We start from the raw sequence: 26,472 nt of genomic DNA on the forward strand, positions 1-26,472 counted from the left end.
TATTTTGTCGGTGCATTTTAATGTGCAATGACGCGATTGATAGAAACCAAACAGCAGCTATTAAAACGTCAGATGCAGACTTGATGCCCTTGGCTTCTGGAGTTTAATATACTGTGAGCAAACAGACTTGAATTTGTCTTTCATTTCCAATACACAGCCTGCGACAGAAACATTCTCAATTTTATACAGCGGGGGGGAAAGAACCTTACTCAAACCAATCAACAAGGAATAGGTGAGCCTACCTAGTTACAGGAGTTAAATGATGAGATCAGGATGAGTGAAGAAGGAAGTAGCACACCCTGGCCAATGACAAACGTGAAAATGGAACTCAGGACTGATGTGGTTTCCATATTGATACACAATGTCATGCTTGATACGACAGCTTATTCCAATAAATAATTTCAGCAAGGAATAGTTTTTAAAAGAAAGACAACAGAGCTGATTTATCTATTCACAAACATGTATTGTGTACATGCTACATGCAGAGCATAAATATGGATTAAGATAGAATAACTGTGATGGTATTTTCACATACTTTGTTCCCGAGACATGTGGATAGGCAAATACCATAAAAGAGGAATTCTCCTGAGGGAGTCCCCCTCATGGCACAGCAGAAACAAATCTGACCAGGAACCGTGAGGTTGCGGGTTCGATCCCTGGCCTCCCTCACTCAGCGAGTTAGGGATCCAGTGTTGCCGTAAACTGGGGTGTAGGTTGCAGATGTGGCTCAGATCTGGCATTGCTGCGGCTGTGGCGTAGGCAGCAGCTGTAGCTTGGATTAGACCCCTAGCCTGGGAATCTCCATATGCAGCAGGTATGGCCTAAAGAGCAAAAAAAAAAAAAAAGGGGGGGGGGAATTCTCCTGAGCATGATGACATCGCAGCCTATCCTGCAAACATGACTTTTTCTCCCGTGATGACTTAACGGAAACCACATGCCACCCAAAAAGAAAAACCAGGAGAGCTTGTCTGTATCACTGCAGCCATTTATTTATTGAATATGTGCACTTAGGGTATTACCATACTGACTATATTTCTCATGTGGTTTTTAATTAGAAGACATATCCACAAGCAAAACAGAACAGACATATGCAAACGGAAAAATGTAAAGAAACATAGGATAGGGATTAATACATAAGGCAAATGATACACTGAAAATCCAAATCCAATACCTTAAAATATGGAGGGGGTGAAGAGGTAACAAACTGAAGCCACATTAAATTCGTGTAAAATTATTCAGGGTATGTTCCCTTCCCTTATGTCTGAAAGGCCTCTCCTTTCAATAGGGGTGACTAAACCCAAATATCACAGAAATATTAGTACACCACCACATTCACACTGGAACAGGGAAGAGGAATTACTTTCAGTAAAAGTGGTCCTTGAAACTGGTATCCCAAATACCTTTTTGTTGTAGATCATTTTTAAATATAAAGCTGCACCAACATGTTGAAGACTTTACACTTTTATTTCTCCTTGTCTTCATACTGTGACCAAATGATCAGGTTTTAGTTGAGACTCTAAATGTAACCTGTATCCACAGGAAATAATGCTACGAGCATAAGCAGAGGGCGTTATTTTTGGGCAGCTACTTCTGAGAGCAACGGTTGGTCCTTGGAGAAATGAACTGTTGTACATCTGAACTTTCACTAACATTTGAAAACTGGGAAACACGAGCAGGGGATGTCTTGGCATCAGGAACAGTGATTTTAATCTGTATTATATGCACAGCATCCAAAATATACATCCAGAGAGATAAAAAGTACTGCTCTACAATAAAGAGGTAATAATTACAAAAATGCTACTGACATGGAATATTTATAATCAGAAAAATAAATATTCAGGTAGCTCACCAGAAGAATAAAGTGCTATGCCAGTTATTAAAGGATTAATGCTGGTGTATTAAATAGGACATCCCCACTGTAAGATACAGAGATCCTTCTGGGTGATCATCAATATTTATTTCACAAGATTAACTATCTTAGGAACAAAGAGAAGGCTTTGCCACAGAAGATAAGGACAAAGCACAAAGACAGAAGGATAAGTTAGGAAGCGATGTTTTCCTTCCAGGGATAAAATTTAGAGAAATGCAACATTATGCTCTATGAATAATATGCAGAAAGAAAAGTGTAATAAGAATGAAATCTTGGGAGTTTCGGTGGTGGCTCAGAAGCAACGAACCCAACTAGTATCTATGAGGATGCGGTGCAATCCCTGGCCTTGCTCAGTGGGTTAAGGATCCAGCATTGCTCTGAGCTGTGGTATAGTCACAGATGCAGCTCAGATCCTGAGTTGCTGTGGCTATGGTGTAGGCTGGCAGCTGTAGCTCCAATTCGACCCCTAGCCTGGGAACGTCCATATGCCGGGGGTGGGGGTGGGGGGGCTAAAAAAAAAAAACAAAAAAAAAAACGAAATCCCTAACATAACTTTCTAAGAAATTCAGGTCAAATAAAATTCTTTGAAGGAAATACCCAAATGCCATTCAGATGCCACTGACTTATCAAATACTATCTTGGCATATAATCTATAAAGGCAAAACTGCACAACAAAAATCTCTACCACACCAAAACAAAACCACCAACTTATTTTATGTTGTGTACAGATACATGACAGGGCACATTGGCCAGCATGTCCTCTATAGGTGGCTTCAGCAGCAGCGGGAAATCATACACAATTCAGTTCCAGGTTTGAAAAAAGAGAACGACAAAAACTTCCTTCTCCCCTACAAAATGCAGGCTGAGGAGGTAGTTTGGGGTTGCTATTGGAGCATTTAGTTGCCTACTCTGTGTCACCCTTGTCTTGCTTTTATCCCCAGTTAATTATTATCTGCATATAATATAAATCTGCTAGACCATAAATTAGCAGCTTTCAGGACAGATACCTTGCAAAGTTCTTAGGGAGGTTAAACAAATACTGCAGCCTAATCACCCCCTCTTCTAACAAACATGTGCACAATGGAAGTGAAGGTGTAAGTGACAGGTGAGACAGGCAGAGCTTGGGGCTCAGTCTCAACTGGAAAAGCACCATTCCCCAAAGTTCAGTTACAACTTAGTGCGGTCATGGGCTTTTGTCCCTACTGAAAACAACGACAAAAAACTCTTCAACACCATCATCTCTTTTCGCACTGGGCAAATGTCAAAAGGATCCACAATTGTACTGCAATTGGTTCTCTGTCTTCATGTGGTATCTATGTCATTTTTCTCTAAAATGAAGAAAACAAAGAACAGGCCAGTCTCAGGAATGAATCACATTTCCCTCTATACTACCAAACCTTTGCGAATAACAGCTTTCCAAACTTTGTGATTACATTTGGAAGTGTTTCATTTATTACTGAGAAAGAATTACCAAAAGAAAAAAAAAAAATCTATCACATCCCCAAGCCAATCTTTCATTTTTCTAATGTAGAACTGAAGAAAAAAACTATTCTGCAAAGAGAACTTTCAAACCTTCATCAGCCAGTGGTAAGTAACACTCTGAAACTAACCTAAGTGATTCATTGTCCGAAAGGGGAGAATTTAAAAAATTTTTTGATCCAGCCCTCTGGTTTACCATAATTCTTGACCACATTCTTTTCTATTTATTCTCTTTAAAGAGAGAGGGAACAGGGTCAGAGACCAAAGTTACTCAACTAGTTCTTTACCTCAGCATGGCAGAGAGGAAAAATAGAAAGTTTTACTAATATAGGTGATCAAACATACACAATGAACAGAAACAGTTGATTTTAATAGAAGGCAAACATTTGAAAATGATAACCTCTATGGTGGCTTTTGGGGGTGGGAGGATCAGAGAAAAATATAACATCTCTTGTGGGCATGACCCATTTCGATCAAAATCTCAATGGCCTTTCCTATTGGAATGACCAACTGTAAAGACAAAAAATAAGTACAGTTTCAAAAAGAACCGGACACCTACTCTGATAAAATTCTCTGTTTAAACTCCTATTTACTGTTTTAAAGATAAGCACTAATTTTTTAAGAAACACAATGTTTCATTTATTAAGTGTAAGGTATGTTCATTGCCTTGTATAGATGTACTCGTAACTACCTAAGGAAAGAGAGTATCATTATTTCAGCATAGAGATTGAAGGTTTTTATTCTAAAATTTAATTCTTCGCTAATTTATTCTAAGATGAATTTAATAGTCAACCAGGAAATTGGTTTTTATAGAAGTTATTTTATGGGCAGAAAATACAGGAAAGAAGTAATAATAAATGCCAAACTGTCTCTTTGCTTTATGAAGCCAAATATTTCCTCATAGACTTGGTTTTCAAAGCTTGGAATTTATCCCTTCAGGGCTACTATTATTTTTCAAAACTCCATATAAATATTAAATCTAAAAATTAATTGGTAATTTTAATTCTCCTCTTTGTCTTCAAATGTCTTCTCTTCTCCTGAATTGCAGACTCTCAAAAATTCACAGAATGAGCATGTTTCTTGCAAAGTGGCTTGTCCTTTTTGGAGAAAAAGGTCTGACCTTCCAAACTTTCACAACATACCTAAAATAGAAGCATTATTTAAGAGAATTTAATTATCAGGCATGCCTAAGAAAAGGGAAATAATTATTTCATGGTTGATACGACAAAGCGCTTTCGTTGGTTGTGTTAGACCCCCTGATATTTCACGATTACAATTACATTTCATGTAATCTTTCAAAAGCAAAGAAGAATGACTTTTTCCTGGAATGCATTCTAATTTATTTAAATTCACTGATCTCTATTTTTCTTTATTGGGAATGAACACTTGGCCCTAGGGAAAAACTTAACACATAAAGAAGGCACATTAAATATAACATCTCTTCTCAAATTCTAATCAATGCTTTAAATCTGCCTCCTGTTGCAGAGAACCAAGCATTCAGGAAAAACAAAAACAAAACAAAAAACCCAACTCAATTGCTTTGCCACACATTCCCAAGCCCCCAAATACACAGGCACAGAATACCTGAGGGTTCTTTTTAATTCAGTTCTTTGTTTCGTATAATAAAAACACTGGTTAACATCTGACTGCTGGATCCTTATATCATCAGTTAACTGTTCACATTTATGTCTTTTTATCTTTCCCACTGTCTTTGTTAATTTTAATGCTCCTGAGCAGATGTACCAGAGAATAAGAGGAGGCACATCTCAAAAGTTGTTGCTTTTGATAGGTTTTATGAAGTCTAAGAGATGGATGAGATAAAGAAGACAGGGCTCGATGGTAATGTTTGGGGAAATTATTTGACTTCAATTAACCAGACTTTTTAAAACTATCGGTACTGAAAACTATTAAAAAATATTAAATCTAGTTAAAAAGCAACTATCGAAATAGAATACCTTTATTAAATATTCGCTTTTAAATTTCAAAAATATATATCTTAGGTTAATGTGAATCTCTATATCTACCCTCATCGTTAAAAATAAAACCATAAAATTGATAGGAGTTCCTATCGTGGCTCGGCGGAAACAAACCTGACTAGGATCCATGAGGATGTGGGTTCGATCCCTGGCCTCGCTCAGTGGGTTAAAGATCCAGCGTTGCCGTGAGCTGTGGTGTACGTTGCAGATGTGATGTGGTTCGGATCTGGCGTTACTGTGGCCGTGGTGTAGGCCAGCAGCTGTAGCTCTAATTCGACCCCTAGCCTGGGAACTTCCACAAGCTGCAGGTGCGACCCTAAAAAGCAAAACAAAACCAAAAAAACAACATAAAATTGATAAACAACAAGGACCTCCTACATGGTGCAGGGAACTATGTTCAATATCTTATAATTAACCTATATATACATGTATATATGCATGTGTATATTTTATATGTAATATATACATACCTGAATCAATTTGCTGTACATCTGAAAACCCAATATTTAAAACCAACTATACTTCAATAAAGAAGAAAAAACTAAAACCAAATAATATTGAAATATCCAATGAAAGCGGTACATACATAATACATGTTTATTAGTCTCAAAAAAAGGAATATTCACAAGCTATTGCTAAGGAAGGAAATGGATCAACATATTATTTACTCGTAGTGTTAAGTCAATAATAGATTTTTATAACAGTTTACTTCTATTTTAAGAAGTACTTATGTTTCCAAAAATTACTAAAAATACAATAAAACAGTTTTTAAAAAAGTAAAAGACTCTTACTGTTTTAAGAAATACATAGCTTCTCCTTATAAACAAAAATGTATAAAATAGGATTTTTTTCTAAATGGGTAAGCATCTTATACTGTACCAAGTAATTTCAAAGAGTATCAAAAACTTTAATAAACAACTTTCAAAATCACTGTAAAAATATTTTAAGGTTTGAAGGACTGAAAGATATAAAAACTGTTATTTCCATCTAGTGCTTAGGCTAGAACGGGCCATGCTGTGCTTCTTTAATTTAGAAATAAGAATTTACTTACTGAGCATACAAAGCAAGTGTCATGCCAGGTATAGCCCAGAGCTTCCAGGAACATGTCGCCAGCCTCTATGGGAAATTCACATCCATGGCATATAGTACCAAAGAGGGCATAATAATCTGTATGGAGCAGGGGTGGGGGTAGACAAAATTTAAATATTAGAATGACAGTTTTTAGAAAACAGCAACAAAACTGGAATGAAATGAGACGATGAAGATAAAGTTACTAGTAACTTGGAAATGTTCAAATAGCGTACTATTTGGCTTGAGGTATATTTCAGATTACCCTTGGTAAACATAATTTAGTCATCTAACATTCTTTATTATATTTGTCCATAGAATACTTCTCATGTCTGTCCACAACTATTTAAATACCCACATACATCTGAAGACGCTCTTCTCTGATAAGTTATCAATAGACATGACTGTTTCAATAAAATATAAGAGAACTTCCAATAACTAGCAGCCAAAAGACTAATAAACATAAATCAAGAAGAAATACCTATTATTAGCAAATTTCATAGCACATCTGACTTGTTTAGGAGGGAAAAACACCCCACAGGAAGCCTTCATAAATAAGTGCTTATGACTGACTATCTAGCTGGACCGTATCACAACAATATCTGCTGTCACTACTTCTGCCATATTTTCCTTTCCATTTTATGACTTCATGCTGAAAAATCCCAAGCCAGACAACACCTCTTACTTGATACAGATTAGAATCATATTAATATCTCCCTTATGAAAACAGCAGTTTTGACAAAATGTTTATATATCAATGCTAAATTAGAACTAACCTAATGGCATTTTAATTTTCTTTTATGCAGCTACTCTCCCTCTGCCTATTTATCAAGGTTCACTCTGGCCTCTGGCATTTCCAATCCCACCTGCGCTGGAGCAGAAGGAGGCTGTCACCTGCAACGGGAGCCACCTTTCCAGCCATCTTCAATCCTCCCTAACGCCGTGTGCTCAACACATACCCACAGAGTCGTACTGTGCGCCAGGCACTGTTCTTGGCACCGGTCAGGGGCAGTCTGGCTGTTTGCCTCATGGGGCTGATGCTCTCATTGGGAGCAGGATGTCATCATTTATTGTATTTTTAAAGCAAATGATAATAAATAACCCCAGATTGTGATAAGGACCATAACAGGAAAGAGAAGAGCCATGTGATACAGAAGAACTGGGGGAGGTGTACAACACTACTTTATAGAGAGAGGTTAGGAAAGGTCTCCGCGAACAGGTAAGAGTTGTGCTGAGACTTGAAAAAAAAAGGGGGGGGAGGGGGAGGAATCACCACAGAAAAGCTGGGGAAGAACATTCCAGTCAGAAGAAACAGCAAGTACAAAGCCTTGAGGCAGGAAAGATCTTGGCAGGTTCAGAAACAACCAAAAGGGTTGGATATGGCTGGAAAGTCAGGTGGAGGAGCCAAGGTCGGCAAAGCCAGCCCTAGTGAGGAGCAGAGTTTTACTCTAGTGGAAGCCATAAGGGGGTCAGGTGCACTCGGATTCCCATTAAATAAATCACAGCATGGCCATCTGCTGGGTTGGGGGAGAGAAGATAAACCATTTTAGCTGGCAGTTATAATGTCCAGGCAAAGGGTGAGAGTGAACCGGATTTAATGGTGACAGGTGAGGTGGGAGAAATGACTGAATTCAATATGCACTGGGGGCAGAACTGGTAGCACTTACTAAACTGATTGGGCAAAGAAGAGTCAAGTCACGCTAACTAGCCTCAAATTAGAAAGAGAAAGGGAGTTCCCGTCGTGGCGCAGTGGTTAACGAATCCGACTAGGAACCATGAGGTTGCGGGTTCGGTCCCTGCTCTTGCTCAGTGGGTTAATGATCCGGCATTGCCGTGAGCTGTGGTGTAGGTTGCAGACGCAGCTCGGATCCTGCGTTGCTGTGGCTCTGGCGTAGGCCAGTGGCTACAGCTCCGATTAGACCCCTAGCCTGGGAACCTCCATATGCCGCAGGAGCGGCCCAAGAAATGGCAAAAAGACAAAAAAAAAAAAAAAAAGAGAAAGACAAATACCACATGATATCACTTGTATCTGGAATCTAATATAAGGCACACATGAACTTTTCCACAGAGAAGAAAATCATGGACTTGCAGAATAGACTTGTGGTTGCCAAGGGGGAGGGGGGAGGGGATGGGGTGATCGGGGAGCTTGGGGTTAACAGATGCAGACTATTGCCTTTGGAATGGATTAGCAATGATATCCTGCTGTGTGGCACTGGGAACTATGTCTAGTCACTTATGTTGGAGCATGATCATGTGTGAATGTATACATGTATGTGTAACTGGGTCACCCTGCTGTACAGCAGAAAAAAATATTGTATTGGGGAAATAACTACTTAAAAATAAATAAAATAAAAGAAAGTGACTCTGTGGAAAGCAGTATGGAGATTCCTCAGAAAACTAAACACAGAACTACCATTTGATCCAGCAATCCCACTCCTGGGCATCTATCCAGAGAAAACCACGACTCGCAAAGACACATGTAGTCCAGTGTTCATTGCAGCACTATTTACAATAGCCAAGACATGGAAACAACCTAAATGTCCATCGACAGAGGAGTGGATCCAGAAGATGTGGTACATATACACAATGGAATATTACTCAGCCATTAAAAAGAACGAAATACCAGCATTTTTTGCAACATGGATGGACCTAGAAACTATCATGCTAAGTGAAGTCAGCCATACAATCAGACACCAACATCCAATGCTTTCACTGACATGTGGAATCTGAAAAAAGGAGAGACTGAACTTTTTTGCAGAACAGATACTGACTCACAGACAATGAAAAACTTATGGTCTCCGGAGGAGACAGTTTGGGGGGGTGGGGGGATGTGCTTGGGCTGTGGGATGGAAATCCTGTGAAATCAGATTGTTATGATCATTACACAACTACAGATGTGATACATTCATTTGAGTAATAAAAAAAATGGAAAAAAAAAAACAAAGAAAGTAAGTGACTGCTTCTTCAATTGGACTGCTGTGGAATATTCCCTTCTTCCTGCCCCACCTTTTGAATTTCAAGGAAGAACAATAATAAAAGCCCACAGTGGCAATGCAGTGGTCCTGAATGAAGACGTAATAATGGAAAAGCATTTTCTTTTTAGAAACACATGCGTGGAAGTCCTCTCAAGGGAGTAAGTGTTACGACAGTTCACGTACAGCCTCTGGGAAGTAAAAGGAAGTGCTCAGAGTTGAGGTAACAGGACAAATGCGGTAAACTGGTCCTTAGAGCCTGCTTTTTAAAAAAACAATTTTGCCAAAGGAGCAATCCAGGCCACAATCACTCTCCCACTCAGTAAAAGTAACAAAGGATTTCCAACCTGCTATCAAGGCCGTTACCTTAGAGAGCATATCAACATCAGGTTCAAAAGCTGAGCATTTCTTGTGTTTATAACCACTCAAAACTCACCACTGGAGTGTAAGCTATGGCTTTAAGCTACACAGTTTTGGAAGGGTTTATATCCATGAATTATTGGGGATTTAAGTAAAATAGATTTCTAAGTAATTGCTTAAACACTCACTTTTCTCTCTTTTTTCGGGGGCTGGGGCCCAGCTGGGCCCACGGCATGTGAAAGTTCCTAGGCCAGGGATTGAACCCACACCACAGGAGGGAGGACACTAAATCCTTAACCACCAGGCCACCAGAGAACTCCACATGCTCACTTCTCTTAATGAATTTGGGGATATCTGCTTTGACAAAGTTATTTCAAATTTTACATAGTTTTTATTATATATTTAGAATAACATCAGTGCTCCTAAAACAATAAAACTATTTTGCCTAATATTTCCTTTCAGTTTTATAGCACTACAGGGGTTAGTGTTTTATCTTCATTCAAAACTTAAGAAACTGGAGTTCCCACTGTGGCGCAGTGGAAATGAATCCAACTAGGAACCATACGGTTGCAGGTTCGAGTCCTGGCCTCGCTCAGTGGGTTAAGGATCCAGCATTGCCATGAGCTGTGGTGTAGGGCACAGACATGGCTCAGACCTGGCATTGCTGGGGCTGTGGTATAGGCTGGCAGCTACAGCTCCGATTTGATCCCTTAGCCTTGGAATCCCCATGTGTCGCAAGTGTGGCCCTAAAAAGCAAAAAACAAAACAAAACTTAAGAAACTAATGGCTTCAGGATCTTACCAGTCTCACAGTAAGGCTCACCATCCTCCAAGTGAAACACATTATTGCGAATAGGTTTTCCACAGGCCACACACACAAAACAGGAAACATGCCAGGTTTGTTTCAAAGCATTGATGACTTCCTGTTAATAAAAAAGGGAATTGAATGTAACAAAAAGATGATGCTTATTTTACTACCTGTATCAATACAGCCCTTTTAAACTGACCCAAAGGAGATCCACATACTTTGTCTTTTTTTTTTTTTTTGAGCTTTAAAATTTTTATTTTTTAAAATTACTCAATGAATTTTATTGCATTTATAGTTGTACAATGATCATCACATCCCCATTTTATAGCCTTTCCATCCCAAACCCCCAGCACATACCCCCACCCCCCCCCAACCAGTCTCATTTGGAAACCATAAGTTTTTCAAAGTCTGTGAGTCAGTATCTGTTCTGCAAAGAAGTTCATTCTGTCCTTTTTTTAGATTGCACATGTCGGTGATAGCATTGGATGTTGGTGTCTCATTGTCTGCTGACTTCACTTAGCAGGATGATTTCTAGGTCCATCCATGATGCTAAAAATGCTGTTATTTTTTTCTTTTAATGGCTGAGTAATATTCCATTGTGTATATGTACCACATCTTCTCTATCCACTCCTCTGTCGATGGACATTTAGGTTGTTTCCACGTCTTGGCTATTGCACAGAGTGCTGCCATGAACACTGGAGTACATATATCTTTTTGAGTCATGGTTTTCTCTGGATAGATGCCCAGGAGTGGGATTGCAAGATCAAATGGTAATTCTATTTTTAGTTTTCTGAGGAATCTCCATACTGTTTCCCACAGTGGTTGCACCAGTTTACCATACTTTGTCTTTGCCTAAGCTTTTCATCTAAGGAACTGATCATCATCCAAACTGATGCACTATTTTAAATATGCATTTTTCACAAATACACATCAATAAACTTATTTAAAGAATGATTAGTGTTGTTTAAACATTATAAATGTGGTGGTTAAAAGTAAGCATTTCATAAGTGCCTGCCATACCATCTTCTGCTTTCTCTCAAAGAGTGTCAGGAAACATTAACTTATAAAGTTTCATAGTATTATCTTGAAAATGTCATGGAGGAAGGGCAAAACATTTAAAAACAAAAACAAACCTACACTTTGTTGCACTAAGGAAGCAATAATTTAATCAGTGTAATCCAATCATGTTTAACACATGTTTAGGATTTTGGAAATCAGCTGTGACTGTACTAAGTACACGTTCAAATGAGTGTCTAAAATTTGAACCATCAGGCATGGATTCTAGTCAACAATGGCTCTATGGTTACATACACCAAGTATCAAAGACTTGGGCCAGATTTTAATTAGTAAAAGAAGTTTTGGGGGTGTGGGTTATGAATAGGATCCAGGAGGATGTGGGTTTGATCCCTGGCCTCACTCAGGGGGTTAAGAATCTGGTGTGGCCATTGCTGCTGTGGTGTAGGTGGCAGACATGGCTTGGATCCCGGGTTGCTGTGGTTGTGACAGAGGCTGGCAGCTGCAGCTCCAATTTGTCCCCTAGCTGGGAACTTCCATATGCCACAGGTATGGCCCTAAAAAGAAAAAAAAAAAGAAGAAGTAGTTTTGGGAAGCTGGTTTTTCAAGGAATCATTTCACTGAACTGGGAGAAAGAGGCAGAGCCATTAAAAATCATTTCTGAAGAATAATTAGTAACAGGAATTTATACAGTATTTATTACACCCAAAAAAGGATGCCATACCTAAAGTATGGTTACCATTTTGCAAAGGAATGACTTATAAGGAGCAAGCTGGAAGAAAGCACATCCTACAGTTAACAGGAATTACCTGGGACTGGTAAATATATTTTAATTTTACTCTTTATATTTTACGTATTTTCTAATTGTTGTAGAGCGAAATATTTTCTTTTGTAATAAAAACATTGTCAAAATAAGATGATACAGAGTAAATCACTAGCCACAGAAAATGCCACAGTTCATCGCTGAAGAGCAATGGGAAGAACCAGCAGTTATTTAGAGCCAAAGAGATGCCCATGAAAGACACAACAAATCATTCAACCAAATCATTTCCCAAGGCTTCTAGTATACACTCAATTTTCCACACTTGAGGCAGCTTATGATTCTTTCTTTAATAGGTTATCAAACAACTAAAAACATGAATAAGAGAATTTGTCCATTTAGTGAAATTCTAGCCCAGTTCCAAAGCAATGAATTTAAGATTTCCATTTCTTTTTTTTTTTTTTTTTTTTTTTTTTTTTTTGTCTTTTCTGGGGCTGCACCTGTGGCATATGGAGCTTCCCAGGCTAGGGGTCTAATTGGTGTTGCAGACATCGGCCTACGCCAGAGCCACAGCAACGTGGGATCCAAGCCACGTCTGTGACCTACACCACAGCTCATGGCAACGCCGGATCCTTAACCCACTGAGCAAGGCCAGGGATCGAAGCCACAACCTCATGGTTCCTAGTCGGATTCATTAACCACTGAGCTACGACGGGAGCTCCAATTTCCATTTCTTAGAACTTCATTTGTCGCTAAGACTCTAACTTGACCTTGTTGTGTTAATTATTCTAGAATCCACAGAATACATTTACATGCTAAAACAGTATTAATGTATTCTACTTATTGTCATTTGAAAAGGTACCATGTGAATCATTCTCCTCTTTTCTTTTCCACCCACGTTGTACAAATAATACAGAAATAGTCCATGCACTATATTTATAATTTTTAAGTATCTCAAGTTCTAGACCCATTTAAAGATATAGTCTAAAACCAAGGCTACCAATAATTCATTCTCCCAATTGATATGAATTAGAGTTTCATTATCATGTTTTCAAACTGCGAAGGTCAGAACTCAGCCATATCATTTCCAAATTTTATATGCACTGTATGAGTTTTGTATGAGTTTAGGCACCTTGACCATTTCTAAAGTAAAAGTCCATATTTCTGGCCACCCATAGGAGGTGCCTTACCCTTACTTCGTAACTGCAAACTGGATATTCCAGAGAAGGAAATTCATTCATTCTTCACTATTTATTATGTATCTGACTCCTAAATTACTCCCTTTTTTTGCAAAAAAAAAAAAAAGGTGGTTTGATTATTTTTCTATCACATGAATAATCTCATAAAACTGAGATATTTTTAAACATTATATGCATTCAAGAAAAATATATCATTTATAAGCCTCGTGTTTTCTGTATTTCACAAGATCTGTGCCCTGTGCTTGAACCCTGACAAATGGGGAAATGCTGCTCTTATAAAAGCGATGGAATTTAATTTAAAACAGTGAAGGTGTCGGTTCTGAGAACTCAGATGTGTGTGGTCCTGTGGCGACCTCTTCATTCCTGAGCAAACAGGGTCCTGTTGGGGTAGCACACCCACACTAAATTATTTTTTCCCCACGGTGGCTAGACTTTCACCAGACAAGCCAGCACTCAGTAAGACAAAACCAAAGACAACTTAACCCCATGAGTCTGATATATTTCTGCAGAGGTCTATTTAGTTTTGCTTCCCAAAAATAAATAGTGATGAAAGCAGAGAGGGGATCAAGAAAGAACAAAATAGAAAGTAAAAATGATGGAAGGGTTTCATACCAAAAAAAAAAAAAAAAAGTTCTGCTTTGAAACTCACTCAGAATGAAAAGGTCTGCAATACTTACTCCAAGGATCTTCCTTTGGCAACGACCGCATTCAGGAGCAAAGAATTTCTCGTAGCAGAGCTCACAGTACAAGGCTCCCTGTTCCTCTACAAATCCAATGTAGGCCATCGTATTTTTGCAGTGAGCACAGTTAAATTCTTCTGGGTGCCAAGATTTCCCCAGTGCCACTAGGAATGGTCCCCTGCCAGAAGAAGAGATCAAGTTGGCTTTGGAATAAAATTACTAGTTAGCCTGAATAGGTCCCTCTATGATGCACATCCAAACAATTAAATACATGCTCAATTCTCCTCAAGGACTGAACACACAGGTTCTGGAATTTCCGTAGGAACTCTGTGCATTGAAGTGAAAAGAACACGAGAGAGGATGAAGCACTGAAGGGACGCCTTCAAGAAAGAGCTTCCTTGCCCCCTGGTTTTCTCTCTTCAAGGGATTTGGTAGTTAGGGGTTTTTTTTTAGCTGCAATGAGCGAGTCTGTCAGGGTCATGATTACAATTAAGAATGACAATATTAACTGTGACAGAAAATGAAGTAACCAGGAAAAAAATAAATGGGTGAGGCAGAAATGAGAGTTTGAAATTTCTACGAAATAAACTAAAGAAAAAAACGCCTCAGAGTTCCTGTTGGGGCTCAGTGGGTTAAGAACCCAACAGAGCATCCAGGAGGATGCAGGGTGGATCCCTGACCTTGTTCACTGGCTCAAGGATCCAGTATTGCTGCAAGCTGTGGCATGAGGTTGCACACATCATATCTGGTGTTGCTGTGGCTGTGGCATAGGTCGAAACTTCCAGATGCTGCATGTGTGGTTGTAAAACAGAGGGGAAAAAAAAAAAAGGAAAAGAAAAGAAAAAAAGAAAAGAAAACCCCTCACTTTGGTAACGTCAGAATTTTAAAAACAGTAATAATTATTATCTGAGAGACCATTTTAGTCAATTTCTCTTCCCCCTATGTTGTTTCATATAGTTATTTCTCAACTTTATTAAACACATCATATCCTCACCCTCCAAAATGATCACAGAAATTATTAACTGGATATAAGAGATTATTTGAAACTACTTAGAAAGGTTTTATTTAATTCAAGCATGCCTGATTTTTAATGCATCTCTGTATCAAGGCAAGAACTGTTTGTAAAGAGATTTTTTTCCCATTAAATACTATACAGCCATGAACTGATTAGATGGGTTTTGTTTGCTTGATAGGAATCCATTATAAAGCTTTATCCAGTCATGAAGCCTGTGGAGATTAACCATGCTAGCCCCTGCAACACAGTTTTCAGTAGCTACATGCCACTAATTTTTATTTATTTTTATTATAGAGTGGCTTTACCTCCAAGGCACTTTTACACTTATCTAATTTGTCCATGCAACATTCCTGTGAGATAGACCAGGGCAGTTATTACGAACTGGGTTTAACAGATGGAGAAGCTGTGATGCAGAATGTTCCAAAGATATAACCTTTATCTTAACATCGATGACAATGAAGGCAAGAAGCTCTGATATCTAGTACCCGGCTCTGGTCAACTAATATTCTGCCTCTGATCTCATTACCATCAATTATCATCACTGAGTGACCACAGGGTAATTAATTCCTAGTAAGCATAGGATAACCGAACTTTAGGCAGATTATTGATAGGAAAAGCAACAGTAATGAGCATCACAAAGTTGAAACATTTTTTTTTTTTTTTTTTTAGTCTTTCACAATTACGTCTTCCTATCTACCTCCCCTCTGGAAATTCTTTGCAAATATATTGATGTTTACTCAGAATCAGCACTTAATTCTGCTAGGAGTCAAGAAAGAAGAGAGGTTCTTGATGAATGATTAAAATGTGTTCTGTGGGGTGTAAGAAGGTATCTTCTACCCTGCTTTTTGTTAACTTGTTTCTTATTCCTAATGTGATCCCATTTTGTATAAGCCGATGCATGCAGCTCTCTAAGCATTTGAGACAAGTAGTTTATTATTATATATATAGTTTAAATTTCAGGGTACTATTTTTGTTACCACTAACAAGGAATGCCTTTGTTAAGCAATTCCTGCCAGAAAAAAAGAGCTACAGATCACATATTCTGTAACCTAATGTGTTGGGCAGATTTTTCCCTCAGTTTTTTAACTGGTTTATAAACCACAGTCATACACGATACTTTATTTCATTTTTTTTTCAGTATATATTTGGCAGGTAGTTTACCTTCAAAGACAAACCAACAAGTCACAATGCTCAAAGCGAGACAAAATTTTGAGCGCTCTGAGCTTTAGCCCCCAGGTGGGCATCTTGTTATGCACACCGAAAAAAATCTGCAGGGCCAAATTTTCTGTGCCTGTAACACAGAGGATGGTAGAACTTTAGGGTTTCATTTGTCTGGACATTAAAGCAGATGCAAAACAATTTACTAGGGTGAATTATTAGGGCCCATCTTCAGCTTGCCTAGAAGCCAGAAAGGCCCTTGAGATCGGTCTCCTTCTTTGACTCCTCAGTTTGCAAAAGAAGGCAATGCAACCTCAAATTCCACATTCGGTTAATGAGAATATGTTCGTAGGTACTTGGAAGAAATCATTTTCTTTTCAAAACATGTTTATCAGTGCCACCAAAGATTTAATAAACTATACCAGAGGAAAAGAGACATTTAAGAACAGCTGACTGAGGAGCAGTGATGTATAGATAACTGAATATACAGATTCTTTTCCATCACGGCTTATCACAGAACATTGAATACAGGTCCCTCTGCTACACAGTAGGACCTTGTTGTTGATCCAGTCTATATGTGATAGTTTGCATCTGCTAATCCCAAACTCCCCTGACTTTCCTCCCCCACCCATCCTCCCTCTTGGCAACCACACGTCTGTCCTCTATGTCTGTGAGTCTGTTTCTGTTCGGTAGATATTCACTTGTGCTGTATTTTAAATGCCACGCATTCGTGGCATCCGATGATATTTTGGACTGCCTTTCTTACACAAACAGGCTCCATGCAGATATGGTCAACCTGACAGTCCTCGGCTGAGCGGAAAGAGCATCTTTCCTCAGTTGCGCCCCTGAGGTTACTTAGAGACCAAGCAATACAATCTCTTGCATATACCCCAGTTCCCTCTTCTCTGTGTCCGCGGAGACTAACTGCACACATTCATTAACACAGGATTAACACCGAAGAAGCTCTTCTCACGCCAGGTAGGATTGCAGGATTGCGTTTCTGTCTGTGAACTGAAATGATGGGTTGGGATAACAACACAGTGGACTGAAGCATTCAGCCACCTCTCAGAGCGCTCTGCACCCTGCCAGCCTCACTAACTACCTGCTGACGGACCAGGGAAGGAAAGCCACTGATTGGCTGAGAGAGAAGAGTGGTGGTGTGACATGACCCTTTTTACCCTGTTTCTCTTCTGTGAGATTTACCCCCAAAAAAGGGGGGGGGGGGAGGAAAGGTAGAGAAGGATGCTAAGGGAAGAATTCAGAGAAAAAGAAAAGCTTCATCAGAAAGGTGAAAGGAACTGCAACTTTCAACAGGCACAAGCTAACAGGGACGAAGCTTCAAAATCAAACACGTACTTCTTGCTTCCCCTTGTTATCTAATTCTTATAATTACTCTCAGTAATAGAAATTAACTCTACATTGCAGTTCCCGCTGTGGCGCAATGGGATCAGTGGTGTCTGAAGCACTGGGACACAGGTTCAATCCCCAGCCGAGCACAGCTGCAGTATAGGTTGCAACTGTAGCTTGGATCTGATCCCTGGCCCCAGGGAACTCCATAGGTTGCAGGGCAGACCAAAAAAAAAAAAAAAAAAAAAAGATTTTCTATTACTTAAACTTTTCTTGAAGCGAGATTAATTTTTCAACTTTACAACTGTGACAATTAAGAACCCTATAGGTATCTCAAGACTTTTCCTAAGCACCATGATTCAGGACTCTTTATTATGGATATAAGAGTAGTACTTACATATTACTGATATTATTGTAAGTGTACAGTGTACCTTTCATGACACTTACATTCCTATATTATGGTTACTGTGCCAGGTTTTTAGCTTCTTTATCAGATGATAAAATATATGAAATCAGGGACTGCCTCTTAACACTTACATACTCTGGCGCTAAGTATAGCAACTTGCTGTTAAGTTTTCTTTGTTTAATTTTTATTTCAGCCACGCCCATGACATGAGAAAGTTCCCAGGCCAGGGACTGAACTCACACCACAGCAGTGACAACACTGGATCCTTAACCTGCTAGGCCACCAGGGAACTCCCCCTTTTAAATACATTTTTTGAAAATTGAGATGCAACTAACATATAACGTTGTAACTAAGGTGTAACTTTGTAACTAACATATAACATTGCGATGTGACTAACATACAACTTGTGTAAGTTTAAGGTGAACAATGTGTTGGTTTATATATTACAATATGATTACCACCTTAGCATTACCTAACACTTTAGATAAGTTTTTGATGGATATTTGTTGTATAAAAGTATCATTGTATAAGTAGACTATGGAACTTTATTGCTTGCAATTTCTTTCAAATAAAAGTAATCAGTTGTTGAAGCTAGCTAATTCTCACCTCTCCTCTTTACACCAACAGGATTCTAGATGTATCTCTATTAGACTCACCACACTGATATGGCTGTTGATTTGTTTGTCTGTATTTTTTTACTAGAGGAAATTGTATTAATTTGCCGGAACAGCCTTAACAAGTGGGGTGGCTGAGACAAAAGGAATTAACTTTTTTTCCAATTTTGGAGGTGAGATGTCTAAGGTCAAGATGTTGGCAGGGTGAATGTCTTCTAAGGCCTCTCTCTTTGGCTTCCTTCTCTGTGGTTCTGTGTCCTGACTTCTTCTTTTTTTAATGGCTACACCCACTGCCTATGGACGTTCCCAGTCCAGAGACTGGATCTGAACCACAGACTGCAACCTGCACCACAGCTACAGCAACACCAGATCCTTTAACCCACTGCGATGGGCCAGGGACTAAACCCACTCCACTGAAACAACCCAAGTCACTGCAGTTGGGTCCTTAAGCCACACCGCCACAGCGGGAACTCCCCCAATCTCTTCTTCATATTGGATCAGGCCCACCTTAACGACCTCATTTTACTTCTTAAAAATCCTATTTCCAAATACAATCACAGTCTGAGGTACTGAGGGTTAGGACTTCAATATATGAATCGTGAGAGGACACAATTTCGTCTACAACACAAACCGCCTTAAGGGAAGGAAGCACACCCCTCATTTCTGTATCGCTGGTATCTAAAGGAGGTGGCACAAAAAATATTTGGTGACACTGCTTATAGAATGACGATGGTTCTACATTAGATGAGGACTGGAAGAGTGGACCCCCACCCCCGGGTCCCTCTGTGGGTCTAAGAATGCACGTATGTGGGACAAAGCTAAGAACTTACAAGTGTTCCACCTGCTGTTCACTCCCTTCTTTCTCACTTACTCTAACCTTATGAGGAAGAGGAAATTGCCACACTCTCTAAGGTGTGGCAGGTCTGCGTAAACCTTGTTTTTTTTCTTCCCTGACTTAAGACAATTGTTTACGTATTATATGTGTATACATTCACAATATTTATGTATTACACATTAATATATTTTGGTATATACTTTCTTTACACAACATTAGAATAGTACTTTCTTTAGAGGTCAATAGTTGCTTTTTATCTTAATAGAACACTATGACATATTCTTAAGTAGTGGAAATTAAAGTATGAATGAAATTTACAGGTAGATAGATCTAGGCTCACCTTCAGGTTTTATCATTTACTATCCATGTAACTTCAGCAAATACATAGCTTTTCTGTGCCTCAGTTTTTCTCCTTATGAAACTGAGGCAAATACAATAACTGTCTTACAAGGTTATGAGAATTCAGGTAAAATTCTTTTTTTTTTTTTTTTGGTTTTTTTTAGAGTTGCACCCTTGGCATATGGAAGTTCCCAGGCTAGGGGGTCAAACTGGAGTTACAGCTGCCAGCCTACACCACAGCCACAGCAACTTGGGATCAAAGCCACTTCTGCAATCTACACCACAGCTCATGGCAACGCCAGATCCTGAACCCATTGAGTGAGGCCAGGGATTGAACTCATGTCCTCATGGATGCTAGTTGGGTTTGTTAACCACTGAGCCATGACAGAATTCCTTTTTTTAATTTTTCAGGTAAAATTCTTAACACATAACGAATCTGATTAGCATCCATGAGGACACAGGTTGGATCCTTGGCCCTGCTCAGTGGGTTAAGGATCCGGTATTGCCATGAGCTGTGGTGTAGGTTGCAGATGAGGCTTGGATCCCACGTTGCTATGCCTCTGGCGTAGGCCAGCGGCTGCATCTCTGATTAGACCCCTAGCCTGGGAACCTCCATAAGTCGCTGGTGTGACCCTAGAAAAGACAAAAAGAAAAGACAAAAAAAAAAAAAAATTCTTAACACAATATTTGGCATATACTAAGCACACAGTGAACAATTATTATCTGAAAACAAGACCTTAACGGCACCAGATATTAATCATACGGATGCAGAACATTTTGTTCTTTCTGAAACCCTGGTCTATGCCTTGCTCATAAATCTTGGTCAATGTCTCTGATTGTTTCCTTACACTGAGGGATAAACACATTAAGCCAAGAAGCCTTTTATTTTCAAGTAAAATCTTAACCAGAAGGGAAAATAAATAAAACCTATTCATAACGGGAGCGCTCAGAGATGGGAATGGATGGTGAAATGGGCAAAAAACTCTGCTGGCTTCTCCTTGGGGTAACTCAGATGGCCCTCCTTCTGAGAAAAGTTGGAAAATAAGAGCGCAAGAAAGCAGTCAATGATGTGAAAATTTTCTCTCTCCCTGGAATAACCAATGGGTTGCTCAAATGCGACTGTTTGGGGCTGTACTGCAGGCAAAGGTAGGAAAGTAGAACGGTGGCTCTTTTTTTAAGCACTGCATATCTAGGAAGAAATGCAAACACTGTAAATCCCTTACTTCTTCCACCAAAATGCTAAGAAGCTAAATGTGAATGCTCCATTTAGCTCCAGGTAATGCAAGTGGGCCACAGCTTTTAAGGCCACTAGATATCGCAGTCCAAAAATAAGCTAATGCTTTCAGAAGCCTATTCTACCAGAGAAACTCAAATGTGGGTTTTGGCTATGTTAGTAGCCTGGTTTCTGTTTTCCTATTATATTAACACTCTAACAGTCAATCTGTTCTTGAGTGTAAGAGTCAAAGAAGGAGTTCCCGTTGCGGCTCAGCAGAAATGAATCTGACTAGTATCCACAAGGACAAAGGTTTGATCCCTGGCCTCGCTCAGTGGGTTATGGATCCAGTGTTGCCATGAGTTGTGCTAGAGGTTGCAGATGTGGCTCAGATCTGGTGTTGCTGTGGCTCTAGTGTAGGCTGGCAGCTACAGCTCCAATTCAACCCCTAGCCTGAGAACCTCCATATGCGGCCATTGTGGCCCTAAAAAGCCAAAAAAAAAAAAAAAAAAAAAAAGGGAGAGAGAGAGAGTCAAAGAAATGGTACTTCTATCATAAGCAGATTGGAAGTGCTCTATAGCAAATGTAATCAGAGCTTCAGTAGAATTTCCTAAAAATATAATGCTCTCTATCTGTAAAACCCAACTAACTAATCAAAGCATTGCCTAAATAATACAATTTAGGCAAAACATCCATAATCCTTCTAAGATGCAAATGCACCAAAAAATTTTAAACATTAGGTCAAAATAAAACAATCTATGGAGTTTTAAGCTAAAAACATGTTCTGTAAGAGACAATCTGTTCAGTTTTAACATTCAGTGATTCAGGTTTCTGAGATTTTCCAAAAACAATAAACTTAACTTTGCCTTTACTTTAAAAAAAAGTTTTTGAGGGAGTTCCCATTGTGGTGCAATGGAAACGAATCCGACTAGGAACCATGAGGTTGCAGGTTTGACCCCCGGCCTCACTCAGTGGGTTAAGGATCTGGCGTTGCCGTGAGCTGTGGTATATGTCACAGATGTGGCTTGGATCTGGCATTGCTGTGGCTCTGGTATAGGCTGGTGGCTGTAGCTTCAATTAGACCCCTAGTCTGGGAACCTCCATATGCTGAGGAGTGTGGCCCTAAAAAAATGCAAAAAAAAAAAAAAAAAAGTTTTTGAAAATTTGAAACATTTGGAAAATAAATAAAAAGCAAAACAATATAAATTATAAATAAATAACATATACTACATGGTAGAAAACAATACAAATGATACAAGAATCAAGCTTTTCAGAGTCTGCCAGGTTATAATATTCTATTCTGAAAGTAGCAAGCCTGCAACTGCAGCTTGTTTTTAAAACAGGTGTCCAAGGGAACGTCACTTGATCTAAGGCCTCCTTGCTTTGGTAAGTGATACTGACACTGAGGCCAAGAACTGGAATTATGCTTTGACGAGGTCTCTGAACTGACCACAATCTATTCAAGCTGCGATTTAGCATTTGAGCACCAAATGAATGTGTTATGTTAATTACTGTTATAGGATCTTGACGTGAGCTAATCCTTGTTCTCATTAACTTGCCTAGCAAATGAAGCTCTAATGCTTAACTGATAACAAGTGCCGGGATAATCCAGAGCAGTGTGAAATTTAACAGATGAGGGGGCATTAAGTGATAGCTATTCATGCTATTAATGTAATATGTATTTATTTCACTTGGCAGAAGATTGTGCTGTAAAATTACAGCCTGGTCTAGCATTCAACACTGCAACCAAGGCAGTGAGGGCTGGGGAATGGAGTTTCTATTTTGATCTTCCCATTTTCCACCTACGAAGGTTTTCAGATCTGCTAGCGGTGGTGAGTATAGGATATCACAGAATCTGGTAATCTGACAAGAGGAATCAGCAGCGGATAGGTTTGACATTTTTGTTAACCCTTCCAGTAATTACTTGCTCACAGCAGCCCACAAACAGCAGTGACGCCTGTCTCCATAAAGGGTGTTTTTATCCAGAGTATAGTATTCCCCACACACTAGGCTAGGTAACCAAAGTACCATAACTTACAGAAACACTGTTACAAGTCAAAACTTATTTTTATTAGCATTAAATCTATGCTAAAAATATAACCCTAAATATAGTTAGTAATGAAAGATATTATTTATTGGAACAAAGCCATACTACACTAGATTTTATAATAGTTTAAATATTGCTGTAAGACCCTATAGCAGTACTTTTTAAAAAAACGCTCTAACCAAACTGATACCATGGCCTGAAGGACAAGTGGATCTAGAGTCATGGATGATCAAACATTCACCAAATGCCTTTCATGTGTTGGACACTGTTCTAGACTCTGGAAACCTCTATTGATTTTTCTCCTTCTCCCTATACCCACTATTCCTCCTCCCACAGCTGCTGGCTGATTCTTATAAAACAGGTACTCAGTGTGGAAAAAACAAACTAAGTGGAAAATAACAGTTTACAAAATATCATACCATGATTCCATTTCTGCAAAACAACATCTGTCCTTATGGGTGTGCATTTTCAAAGTGTGAACTAAAATACTAACAGTGGTTATCCTGGGAGGTGGAATTCCTTCCGGACTTTTATTTTTGCTTTCTGGTTTTCTATGCTGTGGAAATGTCACAATACAAAAGCTATTTTTAAAAAAAAAAAAATATAAGGGACTCTGTGTTGCGTACTTGATACATTTTTTATTTAATAGTGAGTTAAGGAGAAGAATTCTTTATATTTGGTGAAAAAAAGGTATTGAGACTTTCTGTGCTCCATTTTTTTTTTCCCTGTTTTTCTGGCTGCCCTGTGGCATATGGAGTTCCCAGCAACACCAGATCCTTAACCCACCACACCGGCAGGGGACTGAACCTGGGTCGCAGTGTTCCCAAGACACTGCCAATCCCATTGTGCCGCAGTGGGAAGTCCCCTGAGCTCCCTTTTAAGTAGTAACTAGAAACATGATCCTAAGGAATAATTACGTAAGAGAGGAGGGGAGGATGCGAGTAAGTCTTAACCTTATTCAACTTGAGACATCACTGTTTCAACTACTTCAAATCAGGGTCCATGAAAGAGGAGGAGAGAGACTGAGCCGTCATTTCAAGCCATCATCTGCTCCTGCCAACAAGGCAACTCACAGAGGCAGCAAAAGGTCCCCAAGTGGGACACCTGCATTAACATTCCCACCTAAACTTCAACATTTTAAGAGCCACTGGTTCAGAAATGCTGAGATTTTGTAAGTGCCAATGTAGTACAGTCACTCAAGAGCTTAGCTTTTTTTTGCTTCTTGGAATTTAAGAAACAATAAAATAGATTTGGATAAAGACTATTTTAAAGAAGCAGGGTATGACCTAAGCTAAAATGCAGAGCATTTAAGAATGGATGTGAGGGTGATGACATCTTTCGGTGCCTCGTACTTGAAAATCCAATCTTCTTTCCTCCAGGGCTGAAGTTCTTTATTTTACATTATTTGCTATTTTTCTTCTGAATTAAAATCCTCACCTTTATAATTTGTGACATAATGAAGTTCTGATAAGTGATCTTCAGGGTCCCTTTGCATCTTAATAGTTTATTAATTATTATTTTTCCTTAGTCCTGATAGGAATTCCTATCTGCTAAATTGGCATTTTTAGTTTTATTTTCACAGAGCCCAGAATTACTTTTCAGTCAAACAGATTCTAACATATATACACATATTCATATTTATCTACTTTGATAGTTGCTATTACAAAGAAATAGAGCAGGAATATTTTCACTAATAAAATTTCTAATCTTTCAGAATATAACCCAAAAAAAATCAACACTGGTATGGAACCCTTGCAAGAAAATTTAAACATCAAATAACCCACCTGATGACCTGGTTGCAGTGGGCGCACATCGGCGTTCGTTTCCCTGCAGGAATGTGCTCAGCCCTTTGCACTAAAGTGTCCTCATTACTGGGCTGGGGCTGCCCTCTGGCTGAGGTGGCTGGTGCGCTGGCTCCTGTGGGTGTCCCACTGTTGGTGACTCTTCCGGTGGAAGGTGCTAGGCGGTAAAACACAGAAGAATCAAAATGAGGATAAGCCAACTATAAACTTTCCCAAATCGATCAAAGAATAAGGTTACTTCAGAAAAGAAATCAGATCTACTTGGAGTTCCCACTGTGGCTCAGCAGTAATGAACCCAACTAGTACCCACGAGGATGTGGGTTTAATCCCTAGCCTGGCTCAGTGAGTGAAGGATCTGGTGTTGCCGTGAGCTGTGGTGTAGGTTGCTGAAACTGCCCAGATCTGGTGTTGCTGTGGCTGCAATGCAGGCTGGCAGCTGCAGCTCTGATTCAACCCCTAGCCTAGGAATTTCTGTATACCATGGATGTGGCCCAAAGAGGGGAAAAAAAAAATTACTCACTTCCTCACTCATTTACTCACACTTATGGAGTGGCTATGTACCAAACACTGGTCTTAGACTACAGAATTAAATAGAAGAGGAATTCAAGGATTGCAACACGGGGGAAGAGATGAAAGCAGAGATGAAGAGGGTGTTAGAGGAAAAGCAGAGTCACCTCTGCTTCCAAGAGGAGATATGGTTGAGTTGAATATTGACAGGTGAATCGAATATTAATGGTGATGTATTTCTGGTCATCCAGGCACCTCTGCTAACCATTAATTAAAGACTTAATTTAGAATATATCATAAGCATACTGAAGATTGCAATGAGTTGACGATAAGAGCAAAAATGAACTCACTACATTCTCTCTCTTTGTGCACTAAGTAAGGTGACATCAGTTACCCAGGCATATAAGGTAGCAACGTAAGAACCATTCTAGGGCCTTCCTTTCCTCGTCTATGGTTATGACAGGTCCTGCTGTTTTTTGTTTTTTTTTTTTGTTTTTTTTTTTTTAATCACAAATGGTTCTCGATTTTGCCCCCTTATCTCCATTCTTACAATACTATCTGGTTTATGTCCTCAAAATCTCCTACCTTGGACTAGGCACTGAAAAATGTCTTGTCCTCCTTAAACTCCCCTTCCCACTGCTACCCAGGACAGAGTTTTATCTGATCACAACTCTGCATAAACCATGTCAAGGAAATCCCTCTTCTTTGACCACAGAGCATAGTCCACGCTTCTAAGCACTACATACAGGTCCCTCCAGGGGTCTCTCTGCCTGGCCCACAGCCTCATCTGTCACCACCTTCTGCCTTTCTCTCTGTGCTACAGTGAAGACCAAGTGGTCCCATTTCCCCCGTTCAGGGCTCCATCCACTCACAGGCTGTCCTCACTGTCATTTTCCTACCCTTCTTCCTACAAACTCAGTAACATTTCTCAACAGGATGTAGTCCTGGCGTCAACTGCTCCAAAAATCCTCCCCAAACTCCCCCCTGCATAATCCAGATTAATG

The 26,472-nt window shown here is 39.4% G+C and overlaps 1 protein-coding gene across 28 annotated transcripts in view; it reads right to left on the reverse strand.

Moving 5' to 3' along the window:
* Positions 1-969: 969 nt before the first annotated feature.
* PDLIM5 (PDZ and LIM domain 5) overlaps positions 970-26,472 on the reverse strand; it is a 216,586-nt gene continuing 191,083 nt past the window's right edge. For 27 of the 28 annotated variants that reach the window (XM_021101756.2, XM_084973434.1, XM_084973426.1 and 24 more), the window contains 5 exons: positions 24,944-25,118; positions 14,183-14,363; positions 10,527-10,647; positions 6,377-6,492; positions 970-4,491 (listed from right to left, as the gene is read on the reverse strand). In XM_021101756.2, the coding sequence (XP_020957415.2) occupies positions 4,402-4,491; positions 6,377-6,492; positions 10,527-10,647; positions 14,183-14,363; positions 24,944-25,118 (683 nt within the window). In that variant the 3' untranslated portion in view covers positions 970-4,401. Of the gene's footprint in view, positions 4,492-6,376; positions 6,493-10,526; positions 10,648-10,782; positions 11,945-12,977; positions 14,364-24,943; positions 25,119-26,472 lie in introns of those variants that run through there. The other variant, XR_014813356.1, reaches the window with a different exon arrangement.

Source organism: Sus scrofa, chromosome 8 (assembly GCF_054392235.1).
Source record: "Sus scrofa isolate SSC_HxYL_T2T_F1_AM1 chromosome 8, Sscrofa_HxYL_maternal_Yorkshire_Landrace_v2.0, whole genome shotgun sequence".
NCBI classification, from domain to species: domain Eukaryota; kingdom Metazoa; phylum Chordata; class Mammalia; order Artiodactyla; family Suidae; genus Sus; species Sus scrofa.